The sequence below is a fragment of the Centroberyx affinis genome, unplaced genomic scaffold (assembly GCF_046629955.1).
Source record: "Centroberyx affinis isolate AG114_WGS23_722 - 3 ecotype Tasmania unplaced genomic scaffold, CSIRO-AGI_Caff_v1 ptg003390l_1, whole genome shotgun sequence".
Classification (NCBI taxonomy): domain Eukaryota; kingdom Metazoa; phylum Chordata; class Actinopteri; order Beryciformes; family Berycidae; genus Centroberyx; species Centroberyx affinis.
The window spans coordinates 566,651-587,500 of record NW_027281375.1 but is presented as its reverse complement, the minus strand read 5'-3'; the positions used below and the strand labels follow the sequence as shown (position 1 = coordinate 587,500).

Below are 20,850 nucleotides of genomic sequence, written 5' to 3'. Positions count from 1 at the left end.
ATCAAAATCATAGCTTGCAGACACTACTCACAAAGGCATCAAAACCTAAACACACAATCCCAAGGAAGGACAAGACAGAAACCGTGGAAGAAACTCCAGTCCAGCCCTGCACACAGTGTGCTGTGCGTAGTGCGCCATCTAGCGGGTAGCAGAGAGTAACGCAACAACACTGCAGAGAGAAGAAGAAACATGGCGACTTCCATGAGCGTCCACTTTGATACTCTGTCTTGCTTCCAGTAAATAAACTTACTCACTGAAGATCACGTTTAATCGACGGGAAAACAACACTAAACATTAACGTAAGTAGACGGAGAGATTGATTTGAAGGCGGCGATGTCATGCAATCACAGTTATCTCAGTTAGACCTGCTACCAGCCAGCCAGACAAACCTTGACCCTGTTAATATCACCGAGGAGCACTGTCAGTGTCATGAGTGGGCTCAGTGGCAGTGAGATATTTCTCCTAACAAAATGGATAAAGATAAATTAATCTAAATTACATTCGGTTATTCTCCCTTAAAGTCTGTGTTCAACCAGGTGGCTGCAGGTTTTGAGTGCGGGGTATCTGTCCAGTAACGACAATTTACTATAATACTTATATAATATTCCTATAGGGACTTGAGTGTGTATATGGTAAATTCACGGTGACCATATTTGTAGTATCTCCTATGGTGTCAGTATAATATTCTCATAGCGTATTATCGCCTGCCCGGTGGTACTCAGTGAGTTTATGGTCGTACTTTATGATTTCTTCATCTCATACAGTATTACTACAGGATTTACTGTGGTATAATTTGTGCATGATATTTTAAAGTTTTGTGGTGATACACTTGTATATTAATATGTACTGTTCTGTTTGTATAGTATCCCAAAATGTATCATAGGGTTATTATAGTTCCATCCTACTGGTCCAGTGATGCAGTGCTGTGTCTCACCTGCAGGGGGCGATGTCCCGGCTGGCCGTGGTGTGTGGCGGGTCCAGGGGCATCGGAGCGGCCGTGTGCCGCTTGCTGGCAGAGAAAGGCTGCAGGCTGGCTGTTGTGTCCAGGAACACAGACGCTGCCCAGGCCGCTGTGGCATCTCTGAAGGGAGGTACGATGCTGTGCTTATCAACTGGTTTTGTAGGCATACCTTCAATATGCAGAGCAATAACCTTCATGGAAGATAAGATTAACTTTATTGATCACAAGAGGATCTCCTTGGGGATCAATAAAGGCAAAAAACATATATGTTAGAATGCAGTGAAATCCCAAGCACTGTTGTTTTTGTTGTTGTTTTTTTTCTTCAACAATACAAGCACGATGAAGTTTGGACGATGTAAGAGAATCAAAAGTTGCATTTTTGTCTTTCCTCTGAAAGTTGATCCCAAAATCACCTTCTTTCAGAAGTCAGCCAGTCCTCAAGCCCTGGCAATCTTATAATTTCCGTTTCTCTGTTTTTCACACTTGGCACTGAGAGCATTTGCACCCACATACACACGCAAACACCGAACCACGCAATTTAAAAGAAATGTAGACCTGCCTACAGCTTTTAGGAACTGGTTGCATTCTAGTCATGGTTTACTTACTCACAGTCTTATCTGTTCTCTAGCCAACCATGTGGCTTTTAGCTGCGATGTCTCCAAAGAGCAGGAGGTGCAGAAGACCTTTGAGACGATCCAGAAGACCTGTGGAAACATCTCTTATCTTGTGAATGCAGCCGGCATCAACAGGTGATCCACTGATCCACTGCTGTATGGATATGATGTTGTCGTATAATGCTGAGTTTTGGAGCTGACTTGTATTTGTGTGCGTGTGTTTTGGATGCAGGGATGGTCTGTTATTGAGAACCAAGCCAGACGACATGGTGGCTCTGCTTCACACCAACCTGCTGGGCAGCATGCTGACCTGCAGGGCGGCGCTGCGGAGCATGCTGCAGGCCCAGGGAGCCGCCATCGTCAATATAGGTGCTGGAGGATTAACACTCTCCATACAAGACTGCATGCTGGTCTGACTCCAGTGGCAGCAGCAGATGTTATAGTTTCAGTATGGCCACTAGAATGCGGTGTATATCACTGTTGCTTCCCTCATACTCACTTTTATTTTGAAGTGTTAGATTAAACATAATGGCTTCAAATGTTGTCTTCTATTTTGAGAAATTTCTTTCATAAAAAATTTCAGGCAATTTTTCTGTCATACACAGTAGCCTAGATGGGTGTTTGTGTTGTGTTTGCAGGCTCTGTTGTGGGCCTGAAAGGGAACGCTGGCCAGTGTGTGTACAGCGCCAGTAAAGCAGGTCTAGAGGGCTTCACCCGCTCCCTGGCTAAAGAGGTCGCTTCACGCAACATCCGGGTCAACCTGCTGGCTCCAGGTACAACTCCACCCCTCTCCTGCCTTTCACTCTTCTCTCTCCTTCCTCTCCCTCAGCATCTGTTGTGACCCCTCTTTTCTCATATCGCGTTTGCCCTGCCCTGTCTTGATTTCTGTCACCCTGTTGATGTCCTCTCTCTCTCGCCACCAGGTTTCATCCGCACGGACATGACAGCAGGGCTGAGGGAGCAGGACGGGGTGCGCTCCATCCCCCTGGGGAGGTTCGGGGAGCCGGAGGAGGTAGCCCAGGCTGCCCTCTTCCTGTTGGAGTCTCCCTACATTACTGGACAGGTGCTGCTGGTAGACGGAGGGCTGCAGCTGGCCATGTAGAGAATGAAGCCAAAACAATGTCAGCAGGGCTGGTGAACGCCTCACTCAGCCTCTTACGGGATATTGTACGTCTTGTTATAGGAATAGAAGTTGGAGGTCTCTTTGAAGAGGATACTCGAGGCCAGAGGACATGGTTTGGACATGAGGGCATTGTGGGATGCTTGTTAATCTTGTATCATTGTGGAGCAGACGCATTACTAGGCGTCTGTCTGATGTGTTTGGACAGTGGGTACAAGTGGTGTATTTTTTGCTAAAGATGAGCTTTGTTCATAAAAGTAAGTGAACATGTCTGCTTTTGGACTGAGCAAGGCTTGATGACTGATGTTGACTGTGGTTTTGTGGCCATGTAAAATTTAGAGCCATAGTTCTTAGACCAGGACTGAAAGAGTGAAACACTGTGATCATGGATATATTTCTAGCCTCATCATGTGTTTGTCAGAATCCTTGCTGGAAAGAAAGTAGTCTGCTGTTTCTTTCCACAACATGGTGGCACTGCCTTCAAAGTAAAAAGAAACTTGGTTGTTTTTTGACATGGGAGGCATGAGCCTGCATCCACCAGAGAATCACTATCATCTTTGGTTGCGTGGCCTCCCATCTTCTCCCTTGGTGCTGAGTCACTCTGTCCGGCCGCAGGGGGCGTGGCCTGGCGTGTGTGACGGTTGCTCATGACTAACGCTGCTGACTCCAGAGTGTCTAGCCCAGTCCAGACCTTCGTGCCCTAAGGCCCTAACTTTGATCAGCAGATTTAATGCTGTTATTTTTTCCATGACTTTGAGGCACCCGCTGCTGACCAAAGCTCTCGCGTTTCTCTCTCCCACTTCCCCTGGGAGACCCCCACGCAGCTGGCACATGCCTTGCCTCTGCCCCGGCCCCCTGAGCTCACCTCTGGAGGGGCCCGGGAAGAGGGTCGGCCATGTTGCGCTGCAGCTGGAGGAAATTAGAGGTGGGAGGGGGTATTTTTAGCTCTGGGAATGTTTTGAGTGTCCGGTTACAGCGCTGGTCCTGTGGTGTGGACGGATGGGGTTGGAGGTGGCTGTCGGTGATGAGATTTTAAATACTGCGATTGCTTGTATTACGTCTCCCATTCCTCATTGAAACACACTCTGTTGCCCTCTACATGTGTCGTAATCATGGCCTTTAGTGAGAGACTGCATTTTGCACCCAGCTCTCTGTGCCATGCATCATGACTGTTATTTTTAATAAAGAATTGTGTTACATCATACACTGATGAGCATTTCAACAAAGAATGGTGTTTCCACTGTGATTGATGTTGTTTTAGGAAGAGTCTGTCAATCTATAAAAACATCTCACCCTGTCTCTGAAGAGTTTGATTTTTATTAACTTTCATAACCTAAAATAATATCAGGAGAACAATCCATATACAGGCATTGATTGGCATAGAAATTAAGTCTCATATCTATGTATGTGTGACCACAGTAACTGTCAGCTGAAGCTCTGAACAGACACAGAAAAAGATGCCCATTTGGTATAGTATTACAGAGGTGACAAAAATAGTAGAGATACAAGTATACCTTGCTTTGCACGTCTCACCAGCTTAGAGTGTTTGCTAACCCTGAACACTGGAGAAAAGCTGTATTTTTATACATCCTGGTAAAAGTTGTTTGGCACTGTACAAGTGTCCAAAAATAACATGCACAGAAATTGTGTTTGCATTAAGCCTAAAAGTGATTTAAGGCAGTATATATATTTATAACACTTCATGATACAGGAAGGATTATGTTTTATCGCTGAAAATTTGAGAAATGTTTGCTGATATAATTTATGTCAAGTTTGCTGGGAAAGTAAATAAAGTCTAACTTTTTTCTCATACAAAAATAAAACGGACAATCTGCGGTGTGTGTGACAAACACGTTGAAACCTTTCACAGCACCCTCTGTTGAGTGAGAACATTGCAATTCACACTTCTAAGATAAACCATCAAAGAAAATAAATCACCAAAAAGTCTTCAATATCATCATCATCATCATCATCATCACCACCACCACCACTGTCACTGTCATTCACATCCTTCTATCAAATGTTATCTTACCACATGTAGGTCGATGCCCATCACAAAAACTTGCTGTGTTTCCTCTGCTTTTGACGACAACCACACTCAGATCACACAGTTTAAGAAAGTGACTGCTGTGGGAAAACTAAGACGGACGCCGCCTCTGTTGCTGTGTTTCATCCCACCTTCCTTCCCTTCTGCTGTACCACATACATAATACACTGACACATCTCATCTGTGTGCGATCGTTGGACCAACATTCTGTTTTCCAAACCTAATTTCTGTTACTACAAGAAAAAAAAAGAAAGAAAAAAGGAGAAAAGTACTGTATGTAAGGCCCGGCCTTGTGCAATATCTGTAGTACTGTGCTAATCTATAACCTGACAACACTGATACAGTATGTGATACACTGCTCTAACTACAACCAGATACTGTAGATATCAACACTGCTACATAAGCCCAGATAGACTACACCATGGATGCCCACATAATAGAAGAAGTTATGATCTGGGTTCTCTCCTTCGTCACTCAAGTCGCAGGACAGGACACACAGCTGCGATTCTCTGAACCGTTCAGTCTCTTGAGTCTCTTTCAATGAGTCCAAAGCCATCTTTTCTCTCACATATCCCCTCCCTCTACTCTTAGTTGGTGGAGTATTACTAATACATACAGTATTACAGTCTGTATATTGCAAATGGCACCACTTTAACATGCATAATAATTCTACTTTTCATTTCAATTTTAAACCTTCTGCTTTTACCTTTACAGACATGAGAGATCTCAGGCACTTAAACAGGCGACCCTTTGCAAAACAGGGTCAACCGCACAGTTCATGAAACATTAGAGAGGATATTTATGAACAGTCTTTTCTCCTGGACAGGTAAACACGTCAGTGATTTTCCAGGGAGCAGGTCCAGTTGATAAAATGAAGCATGGGGGAACCAGACTTGATGGATGCTGTAATATTATGGGATACTATTGAAAAAAACATGGGAAAACCACGGCTGCACCGGCTCACTCTGCCCACCAACCCTTTACCCTCTACGTCATAAAGTATCAGTCTCAGGAGTGTCCGGACAGGGCTGGTGGCGCTGGGGTCAAAGGGCAAGTTTTCAGGGTTTGGGATGGCATGTGGTACCACCCCCCCCTTCCCACCCCCTGTGGTCTCTACAGGTCGTCACTTTCCACCAGGCCGCCGGGCTGCAGGGGGCTGGAGTCGGGGAAGAAGGCCGCCTTCACGTCGAGCCCTCTCTCCGTCAGCGCGGCATAGCGGCTGGTGGAGGGACGCACCTTCTTAGGCTTGGGGAGGTTGGGCTGCTGCCACTGAGCTGAGGACAGAACAGATTCAACGTTGAGTGGAATAGTAGACATGAGAGTAAAAGAGCACAATAAACTATTACTGCCTGTAAGTGTTTTAGAGGCTGAATCCTTGACTTACTGTTGACATCGAGGCGTGCGGTGCTGGATACGATGCCAGCGTCGTTTTTGGCTGACACGGTGTACCAGCCGGCGTCCTCCTTCATGGCTGGCTGGATGATCATACACAGGTAGCCACAGTTGTCCTGGTGCATGCTGGGAAGGAACATCAATACAACATCATATTTAGGGAGAGTAGGTAGAGTTTCACAAACACACCACTAACAACTCTCTGGGAGTGTCAAACGCTTTTCCTTCCATAATGACCAGCTTTCAGACCTGCATTCCTACAGAGTGTGTGAATATTTCGTGGCATTTGTTTTAATCTGCTTTAACAGTTGGGTGTGATTTACTGTATAATGATGATCTAATGATGATAAATGTTAGCTGAGGTGTAAATCCCAGAAAATGTATACTAAATTGACCTGAGATTATCTAAACTTTCTGGCACCCGTTGTATTGTCCTTTGTGGGAAACGCCACCCATCTGGTACAAATGTAGGCTGAAACAAAAGTATATATTGTATATTATTTACCTGATCCTGTCTGTGTTGTGAGTGAAGGACTCATTCTCCCTCTTCCAGAAGATTTGTGGGTAGGGAACCCCGGTGACACGACACTCCAGACGCACAGGATAACCATCGGCAACACTGGTGTTCTGCAGCTTCTCCACGAATGAAGGGGCCTTGTGCATCTCTTTGGCTGAGGAAAGAGTGTTAATGAGGTTTATTCCTGCCCCAGAATGTACTAAATGCACTGTAATATCTATATGGATTATAGTGTAGCATGTTTTTATTTACCTGCGACAATGAGTTCCAGGTTAAAGGAGTTCTGCCCGGCTCGGTTGCTGGCGATGCAGGTGTAGATGCCCGCATCGCGGTTAGACACAGGCTCGATGACCAGTGAGTGGACGCCATTTTCCCTCACCAGCATCTTGTGGGCGGAGTCGGGGCGGATGGTCTGTCCATTAAGCTGCCAGATCAGGTCAGGAGTGGGCAGACCGCTCACCTGCAGGTGGCAAAACACAGCACACGCTGAAACCCACTGAATGTATGAATGCTTATTCATACAGTGAATGATGCTTTGAGTTTGTGCAGCCCATGCTTGTTTTTGTTTGTAAAAAAATGCGTATATTAGCTGTATGTGTTCTGTGGGCCAGTGTGTGTTTACTGGCAGCGTGGAAACAGCAGTGTTTGGTTAATCTGTCTGTGTTGTGTTTGTCTGGAGGAGTCGGGTCGCCTGGATGCTTTCTCATGGGAACAGACTGCATGTGAAAAGAGCTCTTTTCAGCACCCGCAGCCTGCCAGAGAAACCCTACACCTGCCCCTCCCTGCCTCAGGTCCCACCTGTGAGAGAGTGCGGGTGTGGATCTGCATGTGCGTGTCTATGTATGTGCAGAGGAACAGCCATCCGTTAAGTGCGAAGTATTCAAAGATATCAGCAAGGAGAGCAGACTGATTTGTGATAAGCAATTTTGGAAGCGGCCCCAATACACTTCCTGTAGTCGAGACATTTTTGGCATGGAAAGTTTGGAAAGCCATAAATGATTTGGAAATAAATATTGTCTATAAATATCATTGACATTAAGACACTGGAGACTCGCTGTTTATTTCTGACAAGCGTAAAAACAGACAGTCTTTTTATAGTTTGTGAATTGTGGGTCTGGTGCTGTGTTGTTTTATGACTGATTTGTAACAGTTTTCAGACAGTGTCTTAAGGCTGCAGGGAGGTGCAGTGAAGAAGGAGAGAGGATAAGGAGAGGGAATGAGGAAGAGCGGCGGGGGGAGTGGAAAGGGGGAAATAATTGTAGAAAGCATGATCCCACTTAATCCCTGAAAAATGACACCAGTGTATCCTCCCTGTCTGCTGTGAGCCATTCATAACGCAAGGAAGTGATGAAATGTATCGTCTCCACTTGTTTTTATTTTCTAAAGAAATTGGAATGCATGGGAAGGGAAGTGTTTCTTTGGCAGGACAGACACAGACCCTCCCTGAAAGCAATACAGGCACAGAATTAAAGGGTGGATCTGAAACGGGTTTCTCTGTTACTATGATTAACATATTCTTTTTGGTAAGAGCATTTTCCTTTCCAGTCGTGTCCCAGTTATTTTAAACCCTCTCACTTTCATTGCTTTATCAAAAGCGTAGCAGCATGGATAATGTATTCTCCTACAGAAAAAGGGCAGTAATTGAATTAAACCAGAAATTCTATATAATATGAGGAGGTTGGTTGTTGATTGGGAGACAACAAACATCTAACATAGCTTCTAAGTCCACAAAAAAGTCTTTGAATCTGCTGCCATATATAAAAATGTCTCTTTCACATTACAAGTTCATAACATCATACCATACCAAACCAAGAAAACACTGTATAATTTTGACTTTTCTCCTTTTAAGGTTTAAATACATCCTTCAGTAAGTGCCCTTTCGAAAGCTATTCATTTGTTTTTAGTTGAGCGCAGGCTAAATACTTCTTCCTCAAGATCCTCCCATGACTCCTCATGTGAATCTGTTAACACTGAAAGCAACTGGTAGGGAAAGAGACAATTCATAGACCCTTCTGGCAGCGCTCATACTCAAGACAACTGCTATTCATTCCCCCATTGAATAAATTCCCATGAACAATTAACTGCATGAACTTTACCATAGCAGTGGTTTTTGATAGATAGGGTTCTAATCTATAACATACAATAAAGTCCAGTGCAAAATAACATGGTCAAAACTCATTTTTTATCCATTATGTCATCCCAATCAATAAAGGACAGTTGTTTTGTATCAAATTTCCCCTGGATAAGCCTTGCCTTATCCACCATAGGGCAACATGACGACTTTCCCTCTCCATTTATTACAACGCATTCACATGTTGTTACAGGTAATGCTAACAGGTCGGTGCTCCACCTTTTGAATGCTCTTTGATTGAACTTTACAGGTGTAATGTAGGGGTAAAGTGCGTGTCTTTACCTTGCAGTCCATCCGGCAGAGTCGGCCCTCCTGAACGATGAGGTCACCAGGTGCTTGCAGGAAGTGGGGGCGGAAGTGACGCTCCTGGATGTTCTCGTTCTCATCACCACTGTCTCTAGACCTGGACCTGGGCCTGAGGGAGAGAGAAAGACAAGTGAATCAGATTTAAAAGTTTACCTTTTTCTGGTGGAAGCTTTTCTCTACCCTTGAATTGATTTCTATTCCATTAATGGTGTAATTTTACCCAAAAACTGAATCCCATGCTTTCTAGAGATAAGCACATTCTCCTTTTAATGTAAAGATTACTTGATTTATGATTTATAATAAGATTTCAGATTTGAAAAACTGACCACCCTCTTTTCCACATTCTGTCCTCGCTTTTTCATGGTCATTTTTATATTTCCACTCTCAGAGCCATTATTTGAACTTTTAAGAGCACTTTGACCCAGAAGTTTATTTCCTGCTCTGGCATCCTTCCACTAACACTGTCCTGGTCTATGGCGCTCTTCCTTGGCCCTCTATAGCAGGTCAGGACCCATAGGTGTTCCCGTGATTCTGCTCTATCACAACAATGACATCACCACCCCGCCTGCCCCTCCAGAGTGAATACGCCTCCGCTAGGAAGAGAGAAAAGAGAGGGGGAGACACTGATTGCTATCTTGCTATCTCTCCTCTCTCAGATTGTATATAAGGCCTTATCTAATCTAGGCGTGTACATCTAGATATCAGATTACAGGTGTTATTGTCTGTGCCGTCTATGATCATGTGTACATTTCTAAATATCTGGGTGTGGATGAAAACATGCTATATAGAAAATCGTTAGAGCAATTAAAAACACATAACAGAGCAAACAGGTGTTCCCTCTCATGAATACTGAGCTTTTCATCCCTGAACAGACAAGTCAAAAAAGGAGAAAGTGATTCAGCAGACAGCAAACATTTAGTGAAATAGTAGACTGCAGCCTTTCTATGCTTAGAAGTTGAATCCATTTTGCATCAGAATAATATAGCTGACCCAATTTTAAATCTGTGTGCAACAAGGGTGTACTTGTATGAAAGTACAGAGGCCACGCAGATAGTGAATAGCCTGCAACATCCATGCAAGCCAGTGACTAAAGGTTGTGAATAAAACACCAAGAGACTTTGTTTGTCTCCTCTGCCTCTCCACACATTCTCCTGTCAGTCAGCACAGCCTTACCTGCGAATATGTCCAGGCGTGGAGCGCTGGCTACGCCCTCGCTGGTTCACTGCCTGCACCATCATCCTGCCAGTGCAGCTCACCCTGCCCTGTGAGAGAGAGAGAGAGAGAGAGAGAGAGAGAGAGAGAGAGAGAGAGAGAGAGAGAGAGAGAGAGAGAGAGAGAGAGAGAGAGAGAGAGAGAGAGGGAGAGAGAGCTTATGAGGTGCTGACACAACCACAACCAGAAGTCAAACTGGGAGGAGGAAATAAAATGTGAGTGTGAGAGTTGGAAAGGCTGTTGGAAAGCCTGCAGCACATGAACTTTTGACCCTCGTGAAGGCTTTAGTGATTTCCTGTCTCATTCAACGCCCTCTTCCTCTTTTGGCTGGAGACTGTTATCTTGACACCTATTATTCTCTCACTAATGAGCGCTGACATCTCCAACAGGCAGACAAAGTGCCGGGTTCTGCATGTGTGTGTGTGTATGTATGTGTGTATGTGTGTGTGTGTGTGCGTGTGCGTTATTTTATGAAATGGTGTGTTGGTGGTGTTTCAGGGTCTTTTCCCAGAGCCTGGCACCCATCTTCTCACCTCGGGGTTACCAGCCATGATGGTGTAGTTGCCATCGTCGTCCAGTGAGGCAGCAGCAGTGTGAAGAGAGCAGGTCCCATCGGCGTCACGGCTGATCCTGTAGTGTTCACTCCTCTTGGAGATCTGCTTGCCATCTTTAAACCAGTAGACCTGCAAGACAAGACAAGACAGAACAGACCAACACGGTTACGCAAGTTGACTACTTTGACTACTTGACTACTAGGTTCTCACACGCAAAGGCTGTGCTTCAGTTACAACCAAATCCAAGCTTATGATTTGGATGAACTTTGGTTGAACTGATGAGACTGATCTTGATATCAAAATCAGTGGTTTACGTTGTTTTTCTCAATTTTTCTGTGATATAGGCCTACTCGGGTTCCATTCACTATACAAACCATGAATGGCATACACTACCAGTCAAAAGTTTGGATACACCACATTTTTCTTCATTTTTATTTTTTCTTCTATTTTCCACATATTAGAATAATAGTAAAGACATCAAAACTATGAAATACCACAAATGGAATTATGCAGTGCAAAGGCAAAGGCTTTGGAAAGAAATGCATACATAGGCATCAACTTCACTATTTATATTTGTCTACGAAACAAATTTCAAGCATTTAAGCAGAAGCCTTTAGAACAAAATGGCTTTAAGATAATGAAAAACATAGTACATTCAAACTTCTGACTGACTTTTATTATTCTATCCTTTGAAATTGTTATACGATGGAAAATTAAGAATAAAACCATAGAGCCTTTCTATAAATAAAGCCTCTGGAGTGCTGTGCTCTATCTCTATGCCTTTCTTTTCTCTCCTCAGTTCGTCCTGATCCTGTCATCACCCGGTCATTACTGCGGCCCAGAGCGCCGGCCCAGTGTGAGTGCAGAGGTTGTTCCAGCAGCGGGCCTCCCCTTATCACAACACACTGTACATGTATCTCCACACTCCATCATCAGCATCACACATCAGCAACTCCCAATCAAGAAAGCGAAGCCATCATAAATGCCATGAAATAACATAGACGTATTTATGTAATAATAATATTAACAATAGCCACCTACACATCATCAGAGCAATATTTAAGCATGACATTACCAACACTATGTTCTAACACCCAGAGTGATGACATTCGTTTAGCAATGTGTGTAACCTCCCACCTTTGGTTTGGGGTCTCCGTTGACCTTGCAGGAGAAGGTGACTGGCATGCCCTCGAAGACTTTGTAGTGTTTGAGCTTCTGGTCAAAGGACGGCGCCACCCCTTGGCCGGCGGAGTCGTCGTCGTGCTGCACGTCGTCGTCCGACTCCTCGACTGGAGAACGCTCCAGACGGAACTCGATCTCACTGATCAGGCGCTGCTCAAAGCTGGACACTTTGTATTCCTAAACACCAGAGAGAGAGAGAGAGAGAGGAAAGCTAATGTTAATGATCAACACTGGTTCCCAATAATGCGGGGGATCAACAGACAAACTTAAATCAAATGAAAAAGAGCGAGAACAAGGCAAGCACATTTTAGAGCGTGCGGGAGTTGTGAGTTTACTGATTCAGTCACTCCTATTCAAGTACTTGTAATACTTCTCCACAATAAGCTAGTGCATGTATCAATAAAATCCTGTCTTATTCCAAATTTCCACACACCCATCAACCTGTCTTCATTTCCACCCAAAGTACCAACTTTCTCCCACTTTCCTACTCCTCTCTGCCCAGATCTTCCACTCCTCCCTCCCACCATCTCCATCAATCTCTCATCATTGCAGTTCTGCTGAGGCAGAGGGAACATCTGGAGAGCACTATGGTCTGATGACACATCACACAGATAATGACAGGCCTAAGGCACAGCTGCAGAGGCAGCATGTATTATTTTGAACTCACTCCTCCGCTCATAGTGATGGCAATCTTAGAAGTCTCCCATCCTGATCTATTGAGGTTCTACCCTGCAATAGTACTTTAGCGGCTGTTGCAGCCTAGTCCTTCTAAAATGTCAAGCAACTCAAAACAGGTATTATTATATTATAAATATAGAAGAAGAAGGTAGAATGTGCACATCCAGTTTTATCAGGTGCAGGACATCAGAAATTACCAAAAATGAAAATAGAAGAAGGATGTCCGCCCATACTGTTCCTTGAAAAAATGTGATTTATTAAGACGCACAGAACAACGCCATCCTTCTTCTATTTTCATATTATAAACAGACCTCATAGCTTTCAAACAGCTGGTTACTAGACCAGTCCTTGTGCCTCCCTATGGCTCAAAAATAGCAAAGACATACGTTTCCAAACATTTCCTCTCAGATGCAGAGCAACATTGCAGCATGCACCTTATGTGATGGAAAAAGTGCAGTATGGGAAAAGTTAAACATCTGCCCACAGACATTTGTTGTGCAGTCAAGCTTATACATGCTTCAATATCTGAATCAATTCAAACATCACATACTGTATGGCAACAAACACTGATGCACTGGTGCAGAGAGCAATCCTTAGCCATGCTCCATCAATGCTTTATTATCTGCAGACACACACACACAATATACTAGACTGTCTAATCCGTTGTCTTTAACAGAAACACCTGCAACTGTTGGGCATGAACTCTAGACTAAATCGATGTAGAACCACAGTGACCACAAACATGAACAAATGCCTTATCGCTGCCTTTTGTTTGCCTTTTGTTCCCGTATCAGCTCATTCCTAGGCCTGATCCTGTTATGGTCAAAGTGAACACATCCAACATTTCAGTGTGACTTTGTGTATACACTTACACTTAGGGAGTGACCACACACACACACACACACACACACACACGGGGAATGAGAAAACCAGAAGGTGAGAGAGGAAAGAACAAAGTATGAGTTTCGAATAACCTTTTGAGGGACAGATTCTCTATCAGATGACTTGTCTTCCTGTTAGGAGATAGAAGAACAGAGATATTGTCCCTGTGTTATGGTGTCACTTAGTCACTATGGGTGTCACTATGGGTGCTCACCATGAACTACGTAGGCAAGAGAGAGGCAGAGAGAGAGAGGGACAGAGAGAGTTGTGTGTGCGTGTGTGTGGGTGTGTATTTGTGCGCATGTTCAATCTTACCTGCTTTCACAACAGAAAATTCAAGGTACAATATTATCAGAGGGAAACAGAAACACATCCTATACTTTTGTCTCACAGTGCATTGGCATTCCCAGTCACATTCCCAGGCTCAGAGCCATGCAGTGCTGTTGCGCCCCAGCCAATCAGATCGCTCCCTCATGCCAACAGGCAGCATCACACTGAGGCAGCACGTTGCTACCTTGACCCCATCTGTCACTGTGGACAAACCCTGTGTTCTAGTGGTGCGTATTTGCACTGTGACTTTACTTAACTAATCGGTGTTGTGTGTGTGTGTGTTACGTGCTGAAGTGGAGTGCTGTCTAATCTTGTTAAAGGAGAATAGACCCCATTTACTTCTGTCTATGTCCAGTTTACATTTCCCCCAATCATTTTGCAATGCATACTGTATGTAATTAGAGTTTATTAATATTATTATTAGTTTTTTTTTTTAACATTTACTCTTGTTTTGTCCTTTTTAAAACACAAGCTTTACGGTGTCAAACCTAGCTTGAAATTAACTGCTGTCTCGGCTAACAAAGATGCCCTAAATAAGAGTATATGGACGTGATAAGAAAGTTTGTGAGGCGACATTTCCTGGCCAAGACTTCCATTTCTTCCTGCGAGTGTCATGTGATTGACTGTAAGCAAAGTGCAATGTAATGTGCACACTGATATGAAAACACTCAACTGGGGCTAACCCTAACCCAATGAAATAATGATAAAACACAGAAACTTTGACAAAACCAAACTAAGACTTCACGTTTACTGTGATGGATTATCACACTGTTTTTCTGTACTTCTTCTGAAGGTAGGAAAACAAGCCTTGATATCTCCAACTACGCTGACTATGTGCAGACAAACCAGGAATAATGTAAAGGAGAGGGGCAACCTAGACGACTGGCATGAACTTAACAAAAACACTGATTATATCCTTTCTCTATCAAGTTGATCTGTGAATGAACGAACAGCCAACACTGTGCGGAGGTGCCAGTCACTCACTGGCACTTCTGCAGAACTGTTCGTGGCTCAGAGGGGGACAAACAGCTACACAAACCTTCAAAGAGTGCTACTTCCCAGCATGCACGCAACAACACTGTGGTTTCTGCCAGTATTCATAAACAGAGCTTTTTATGGAGGGATCTGGAGGACTTTATAATGTTTATACCCTGCTTTCATAACATGCTCTTCAAAAAGTGTTTCCAAGGGGTGGAGGTGGGGGGTGGTGGGTGGAGGTGGGGGGGTGCAGTCTTTTTCAATAGTATATGAAGGAAAGCCAGTGGTCATAAGATAGGAATGACAGTTTACACACTGGCAGAGTATCAAAATAACACACATTACTTGTGTTCCAGAGGTGTACTGTATCTGTGTCATGCAACGGTGGGACATCTTTGTGAAAAAAAAAAGAAAGTAAAAAGTATGATGTATGATGACAGGTGAGTGAGTGAACGTGTGTGTGTGTGTGTGTGTGTTTCCTCTCCAGGTGTGTGTGTCCTAGTAAAGGCCCACCATACCTGTGTGACTGGCTCCTCCTCTGTGTCCTGTGTGTTTAAGACTGTGGCAGCGTTGTCGGCCCCCAGCAGTCTGCGAGCCATCTTCTCCTCATAGGTTAACCTCTGGAAGCAGGGATTAATGGGTCAGCGGGGGTTAGTGTGTGAGCTGCACAACACTCACACTCATACACACACACCGCCAACTAGCTGCCGTATCTAAGCCTTGCACTAATTAGGGATGGCGTTATGTCTGGACAATATATTATGAGGTTTATTAATGAGTGCATGAAACAAAAGCTTTGGTTATCACATGTTCAAAGACACTTTATGGATAGCAGAATGTTGGTTTATTTCAGGAATAGTTGTTTGACTTGATGGGGCGCTTGTTAATCAGTGTTAATGACGTGTTACTGAACACGCTCTAATTGCCTACAAACACAGTCATTTCAGTATGAATGAATACACTCGAACACACACAGACTCACGCACACACTCAGATACACACAAACACACACACACACACACCTGTTGACCATTGCTCATGCGCTCCTCTTTAAAGCGCAGCTTTCGCTCCAAATCCTGGATGACGGCATCCTTGGATCCCTGGATGTCTGAGTCGGAGGTCAAGCGGGGGGTTCTGGTGACAGAGGACTTCCGGGGGAACGCTCTGCTGGGCAGAAACAAAACAGCAACATTGCTGATGATTAAAGCCCACGCTCTCTGGTCTATGACACATTTTCACATTTTTTGACAAACACGTTTTCGCAACACGTCACAACCCCTCTTTCCTCTCTTCCTCTCTCCCCCTCCCTCTCTAGGTCTCTCTCATCAGCCCTTATCTGGATGTGTCCAGCTACAGCATTCCACACAGTGTCTTCTTATCTCTCTCGCCTCCAGCAGGAATGCCAGGGTGAGAGGGGAGTGCAGGAGTGAGTGAGGGGCTGATGAAAAACTACTGGCAAAGAATTAAAGGTGGAACGTCCTTGAAGGAGGGAAACAAGCCGAGTGATTTCTCCCCCCAGGGCAGCCTTCAGAAGATGAACCACACCCAGGATTATCCACACAACAGCAGATTTCTATTTCTGCTAGCTCAACATGTAGAGTCAAACGGACAACATCCCTGGACATAGGACTCTGGGAAGTGTTTTTTTTTGACAGGGAAATACCCAGAAGCTGGGTAGAATGTATATGTGAACCCCTGACACTGAAATCTGTTTATTTGACTTTGACACACCTTTCAATCTGCAGTCATCAGGTATGTTTTCATGCCATATGGGGGCTAAGACTATTGCACCTTGAGAACTTTTGTGTCTATGCGTGTGGGTGTGTGGGTTTGTGTGTGTTTAAAAGGCCTCTTCAGTTTGTGCTTTCCTGTAAACATGCTGTATAAAAATGTAAACATGTCATCTTCCATCTAGCAGCAGACATCCAGCCTCCAGTCTCCAGTTGCTGCTGCCAGCAGGCCGGTCTGATAGAGGGAGAGTGGCTCTACAGGCCTGAGACACACTGTTCCTCCTTCATGATGTAAATATAGACTGTACCTTACCAAACCCTATATACAGACTACATAAGCTGATATAGACACTCTGAGAAAGTAGTATCTGTTGTTGTGTGTGTTAGGGTTATTTGTCATTGAGGGTACTTACACTGTCCCGTTGCCTTTAGGCAGGCCCAGGGCATTGACCGTTGGACTGCTGGGTGTGGAGGGTGTGGAGGGAAGCACGGAGGACAGGAAGCTGGAGGCTGGAGATGGAGGGACGGAGGTGAAGGGAGAGGAGGTGTCGGAGCGGGCTGGTGACATGAAGCCCGAGGAGATGGGTGGAGGGGGAGGAGGTGGGGGAGGGGGGAAGTCTTGGGCAGGGCCTGATGGAGAGGGCAGGTTACTGGGGCTGAGGAAGGGTGGAGGCGGAGGAGGGAAGGAAGGAGAACTCGGGGACTCCACGCTGCTGGCCTTGCTGAAGGGGGGCAGGGTGACCCTGCTGAAGGGTTTGTGTGAGGTGGGGGGAGAGAGAGGGGAGGACAGGCTGGAGCCTGAGGAGCCAGAGGACTGAGTGACGTAGCCCCCCACAGGCCCCGCCCCCCCGGGGCTCTGAGCAGCAATAAACTGCTTTGGCCGGGCGTAGTTGAAGGTGCTGGTCTGCATGGCTGCACTGCTCTCCAGCTCCTGGAAGGAGGGAGGAGGGGGAAGAGGAGGAGAGGGTGGAGCAGGTGGAGGTACTTCCTGGGGTTGATGCTGTTGCTGCTGCGCTGGAGGCAGGACTTCCTGGTCTTGCTGCTCCTGCTGCCAATTGGCTGCTTCCTGCTGTTCCAAAAGAATCTGGTCCTGCAGCTGCTTCAGCTGGGCTGCGTTCCTGTGAGGAAGAAGAGCCATGGGCATCAGTGACAGTTATCACATACAAAATTAATGTCATATTCATACAAAATCTGGTGCTGCTTTGGACAACATATAGCTTTAAATGGGCCTGGGACAAGCTGAAACAGGCTTGTCGCTCAAATCAAAGCAGGGATACCATACTGGGAGATCAAGACTAGCACTTAATAAAGGCCCACACTGACTCACAGAACCACCACTGTGTCCATGTTTGATTTACTACAAGATCAGATGAGCTCCCCAGAGTCAGCAGTGGTTTTTATGCAGCCTTCTCTCCTCCACAAATCAGCACATAGTGCACATACCCCACTAACGCTCAACATCCTCTCAACTATTCTGCTGGGGGTGGGAGATGACTCGCTACAAAGTAACAGACACATTGTAAAAATGTTAGGAAAGCATGCGGCTGTCTTCAATTTGAGCATGATACAATAGCCTGTGCTCTATCCAACTGTAGACAGAACAGAACTGGCAGCAATGTTAGATACCAGATGTGAGTGTAATCGCTGGAGAGTTAAAATGCCAATCAGAGTGTCAGAGCATCCCGGTCAGGCAGAAACACGATGCATTGTGAAGATGCTGTTTGTTGGAGACGCATTGAACTGTGACATGACATCAGCACAAAGCTGTCAGTCCACGGGTTTTGAACAGGGGCTAAAGTGTTTTTCTCTGCTCTGGAGGTGATAGCCTGTCAGGCCTAAGGTCAGGCTGTTCAGAGGGGACTGTAGGGTGTGGTTAGTGCAGCAGTCCAGTGTAGTGGTATCTGCACAACTTGTGTGTGTTTGTGTGTGTGTGTTTTCTGGGAAGGAAACCGCTGCACCAGCAGCAGGGACTGATAGGCTATCAGCCTAAAGCCTTTAACAAAGACTTGTTAAAAGGCCAGCCTGTCGACAACACGTCAAGAATGGCAAAGCAATGAGGAGATAAGTGGAACAACAGGGAAAAGATTTCCGTTCATGCCGTCTTCCCTTACAACAGTTTACCCTGATGGATTATAAACTGATACAGTGCAGAGGCAGATCTCAAATATGATTTTGCTCTATCTGAGATATGGGGAAAGTGAACAACATGCTGTACGTGTGGCTCTCAGCATTGTGTTGTGTCATTTTGCCAGGGATGGGTCCTGATGAAGTATTGTATTTTTGGTGTGGCTTTCCAACTTGGTTGATTCACTGTGTTGTCATGTCAGCGTGGGAGAGAGGGAGCACAGTTCTCTGGAGGTTACAAATCCTGCTGAGCCATTAGAATGAGACACAAATATAATATATAACATAGACACAAATCTTATGTCCACTGTTGCTCTTTGCTCGCTGCATGTTGAAACAAACTTTACGTGCACCAGGAGGGTTTTAAAGAGGACTACCGTTGGGAACCAGAGGACAGAAATGAACTTTTTGGAGCTGTCCTTGAGGAGGAGGACGAGGATCTTTGGGAAAGGTTTAAAGTTATAAACCTTCAGCGGTAATGCCTATGTGTATGTGAGACTGATGAGTTCTGCTCAGGCAGAATATACTGTACATCCCAGTGGTGAGTGTTGTCAGGAGTCCACCAGGACCAAGTTCACTTGCCCAAATGTTTTCCAGATGTTGAATAATCAGTGGAGTTTTTCTACTATTTTTCATCTGCAAGAATGCACAGGAAAGCCCCTCCCCCACCCCCTATCTCTATAGACATTTGCAAAATCAAACAAAGTTAGCGAACATTTGACAAACCTGACAGTTGTAGCATAGTGAAACAAATCCACCACATCAGCCAACAGCAGCATGACTGATTAGTCTGTCTTAGCCAGTTATTTTCTGCCACATCGGTCACATGCTCCCCCTCCCAAGGAGACTCCACATGCCCAAATAAATACTCATTAATTCAATAGCGTCCAATGCAATCACGCCAATCTGTCACAACCTGGCCGCTTTCCTTACAGGATTCACTGATCACAGCAACACATGAACTAGAATTTGGCCTGTTTGTTTTTTTCTCAGAAGTGTCCTCTTCTCTGCATACGTTTTTCTTTACATTCCCCAAAGGTCTCCTATTCAGGCCTCCACCAAAAGAGTGCTTTTACAGGAATAGTTTGGCAGCTCCTGAGGCTTGCAGTCCTCTGTAGCGGTTTGATTCCTTTTTTGGCTGTGTTCTCGGCGCGTCAGGCAGAAGCACCCTGCCCGCCTGCTCAAGCAGAGGGGAAACACACTTAATTTCCTCAGCGCCTCGTCTCTCTCTCTCTCCCCAACAGACCCCTTTTACTGCCTCAGTATGAAAGAACTTGAGGACCTTTAAAAAGTTTCGCCCGCATGCCTATGTTTTTAATACCCTCCTACATAGAGTATCACATTCTACAAAGTCGGCTAAATTTATCCAAAGAGATACCCAAAAGGTTTTTTTTTCTCTTCTCTCTGAAAATCTCCTGAGTATGTATGAGCGGCAGACAGTGTGGATGTTAGCCAGCTGTAACTGACATCATCTCCTTGCCTTAAAAGGTGCTCTTTCTCTTTCTATATAAAGCAGCTACTTCCAAACAAACACCTTCATTCATTACAAAGCCAAACTGCTCTGCAACCACCGTCTCTCTGCTTGTCAGCTCTCTCTCTCTCTCTCTCTCTCTCTCTCTCGGTATGGTCAATCAATTCCTGATTCAGGAAGTCAGACAGCTTTTTTAATTCTAAATAAGTTTCACATGACACAGAATCAATTCATCCTTTCACATTAAAATGCACTGACATTTTGACTTCAGTCTAAATTACATTCAGCTCAACAGAATTCTAATTTTGTCTGATTATATTTTACTCTGATTAGTGTTTAAACATTTCGGTATGTATTTGACAGTGCGTGAAAAGGTCAGGTTGGGTAATTTGCAGCTGCATGAATAGTTTTATGGCCCACTTAAAGATCTGCATCCATCTAGACTCTGTGACCCTGCAAAAAGCGTAGCCTCCAGCTCTGATCGTCCAGACCGCTCTGACCACAAAGTGCTGGACAAGGTTGCAGTACACACAGTCAGTCCTGCCCTCCCATTCCAGCTGTCTCCTCTGTCTCTGTACTGTAGGTCTGCTCAGATGCGTCTAAAACAGCATGAAACCCGAC

At 45.0% G+C, this 20,850-nt stretch overlaps 2 protein-coding genes across 5 annotated transcripts in view; one reads left to right on the top strand and one right to left on the bottom strand.

Moving 5' to 3' along the window:
• Window positions 1-181: 181 nt before the first annotated feature.
• On the top strand, window positions 182-2,680 carry cbr4 (carbonyl reductase 4). Its single transcript, XM_071539039.1, has 6 exons — window positions 182-299; window positions 941-1,091; window positions 1,590-1,710; window positions 1,808-1,944; window positions 2,214-2,348; window positions 2,499-2,680. The coding sequence occupies exons 2-6, from the start codon at window positions 947-949 to the stop codon at window positions 2,675-2,677; spliced, it is 717 nt and encodes a 238-aa protein (XP_071395140.1). The 5' UTR covers window positions 182-299; window positions 941-946; the 3' UTR covers window positions 2,678-2,680.
• A 3,164-nt stretch (window positions 2,681-5,844) lies between these two features.
• Window positions 5,845-20,850, bottom strand: part of palld (palladin, cytoskeletal associated protein) — a 52,642-nt gene continuing 37,636 nt past the window's right edge. For 2 of the 4 annotated variants that reach the window (XM_071539035.1, XM_071539036.1), the window contains 12 exons: window positions 17,048-17,752; window positions 15,927-16,071; window positions 15,423-15,524; window positions 13,689-13,727; window positions 11,992-12,213; window positions 10,834-10,983; window positions 10,262-10,350; window positions 9,065-9,197; window positions 6,904-7,111; window positions 6,640-6,805; window positions 6,127-6,260; window positions 5,845-6,016 (listed from right to left, as the gene is read on the bottom strand). In XM_071539035.1, coding sequence (XP_071395136.1) covers window positions 5,856-6,016; window positions 6,127-6,260; window positions 6,640-6,805; window positions 6,904-7,111; window positions 9,065-9,197; window positions 10,262-10,350; window positions 10,834-10,983; window positions 11,992-12,213; window positions 13,689-13,727; window positions 15,423-15,524; window positions 15,927-16,071; window positions 17,048-17,752 — 2,254 coding nt within the window. In that variant the 3' untranslated portion in view covers window positions 5,845-5,855. The remainder of the gene's footprint in view (window positions 6,017-6,126; window positions 6,261-6,639; window positions 6,806-6,903; window positions 7,112-9,064; window positions 9,198-10,261; window positions 10,351-10,833; window positions 10,984-11,991; window positions 12,214-13,688; window positions 13,728-15,422; window positions 15,525-15,926; window positions 16,072-17,047; window positions 17,753-20,850) is intronic. The other 2 variants (XM_071539037.1, XM_071539038.1) reach the window with 2 other exon arrangements.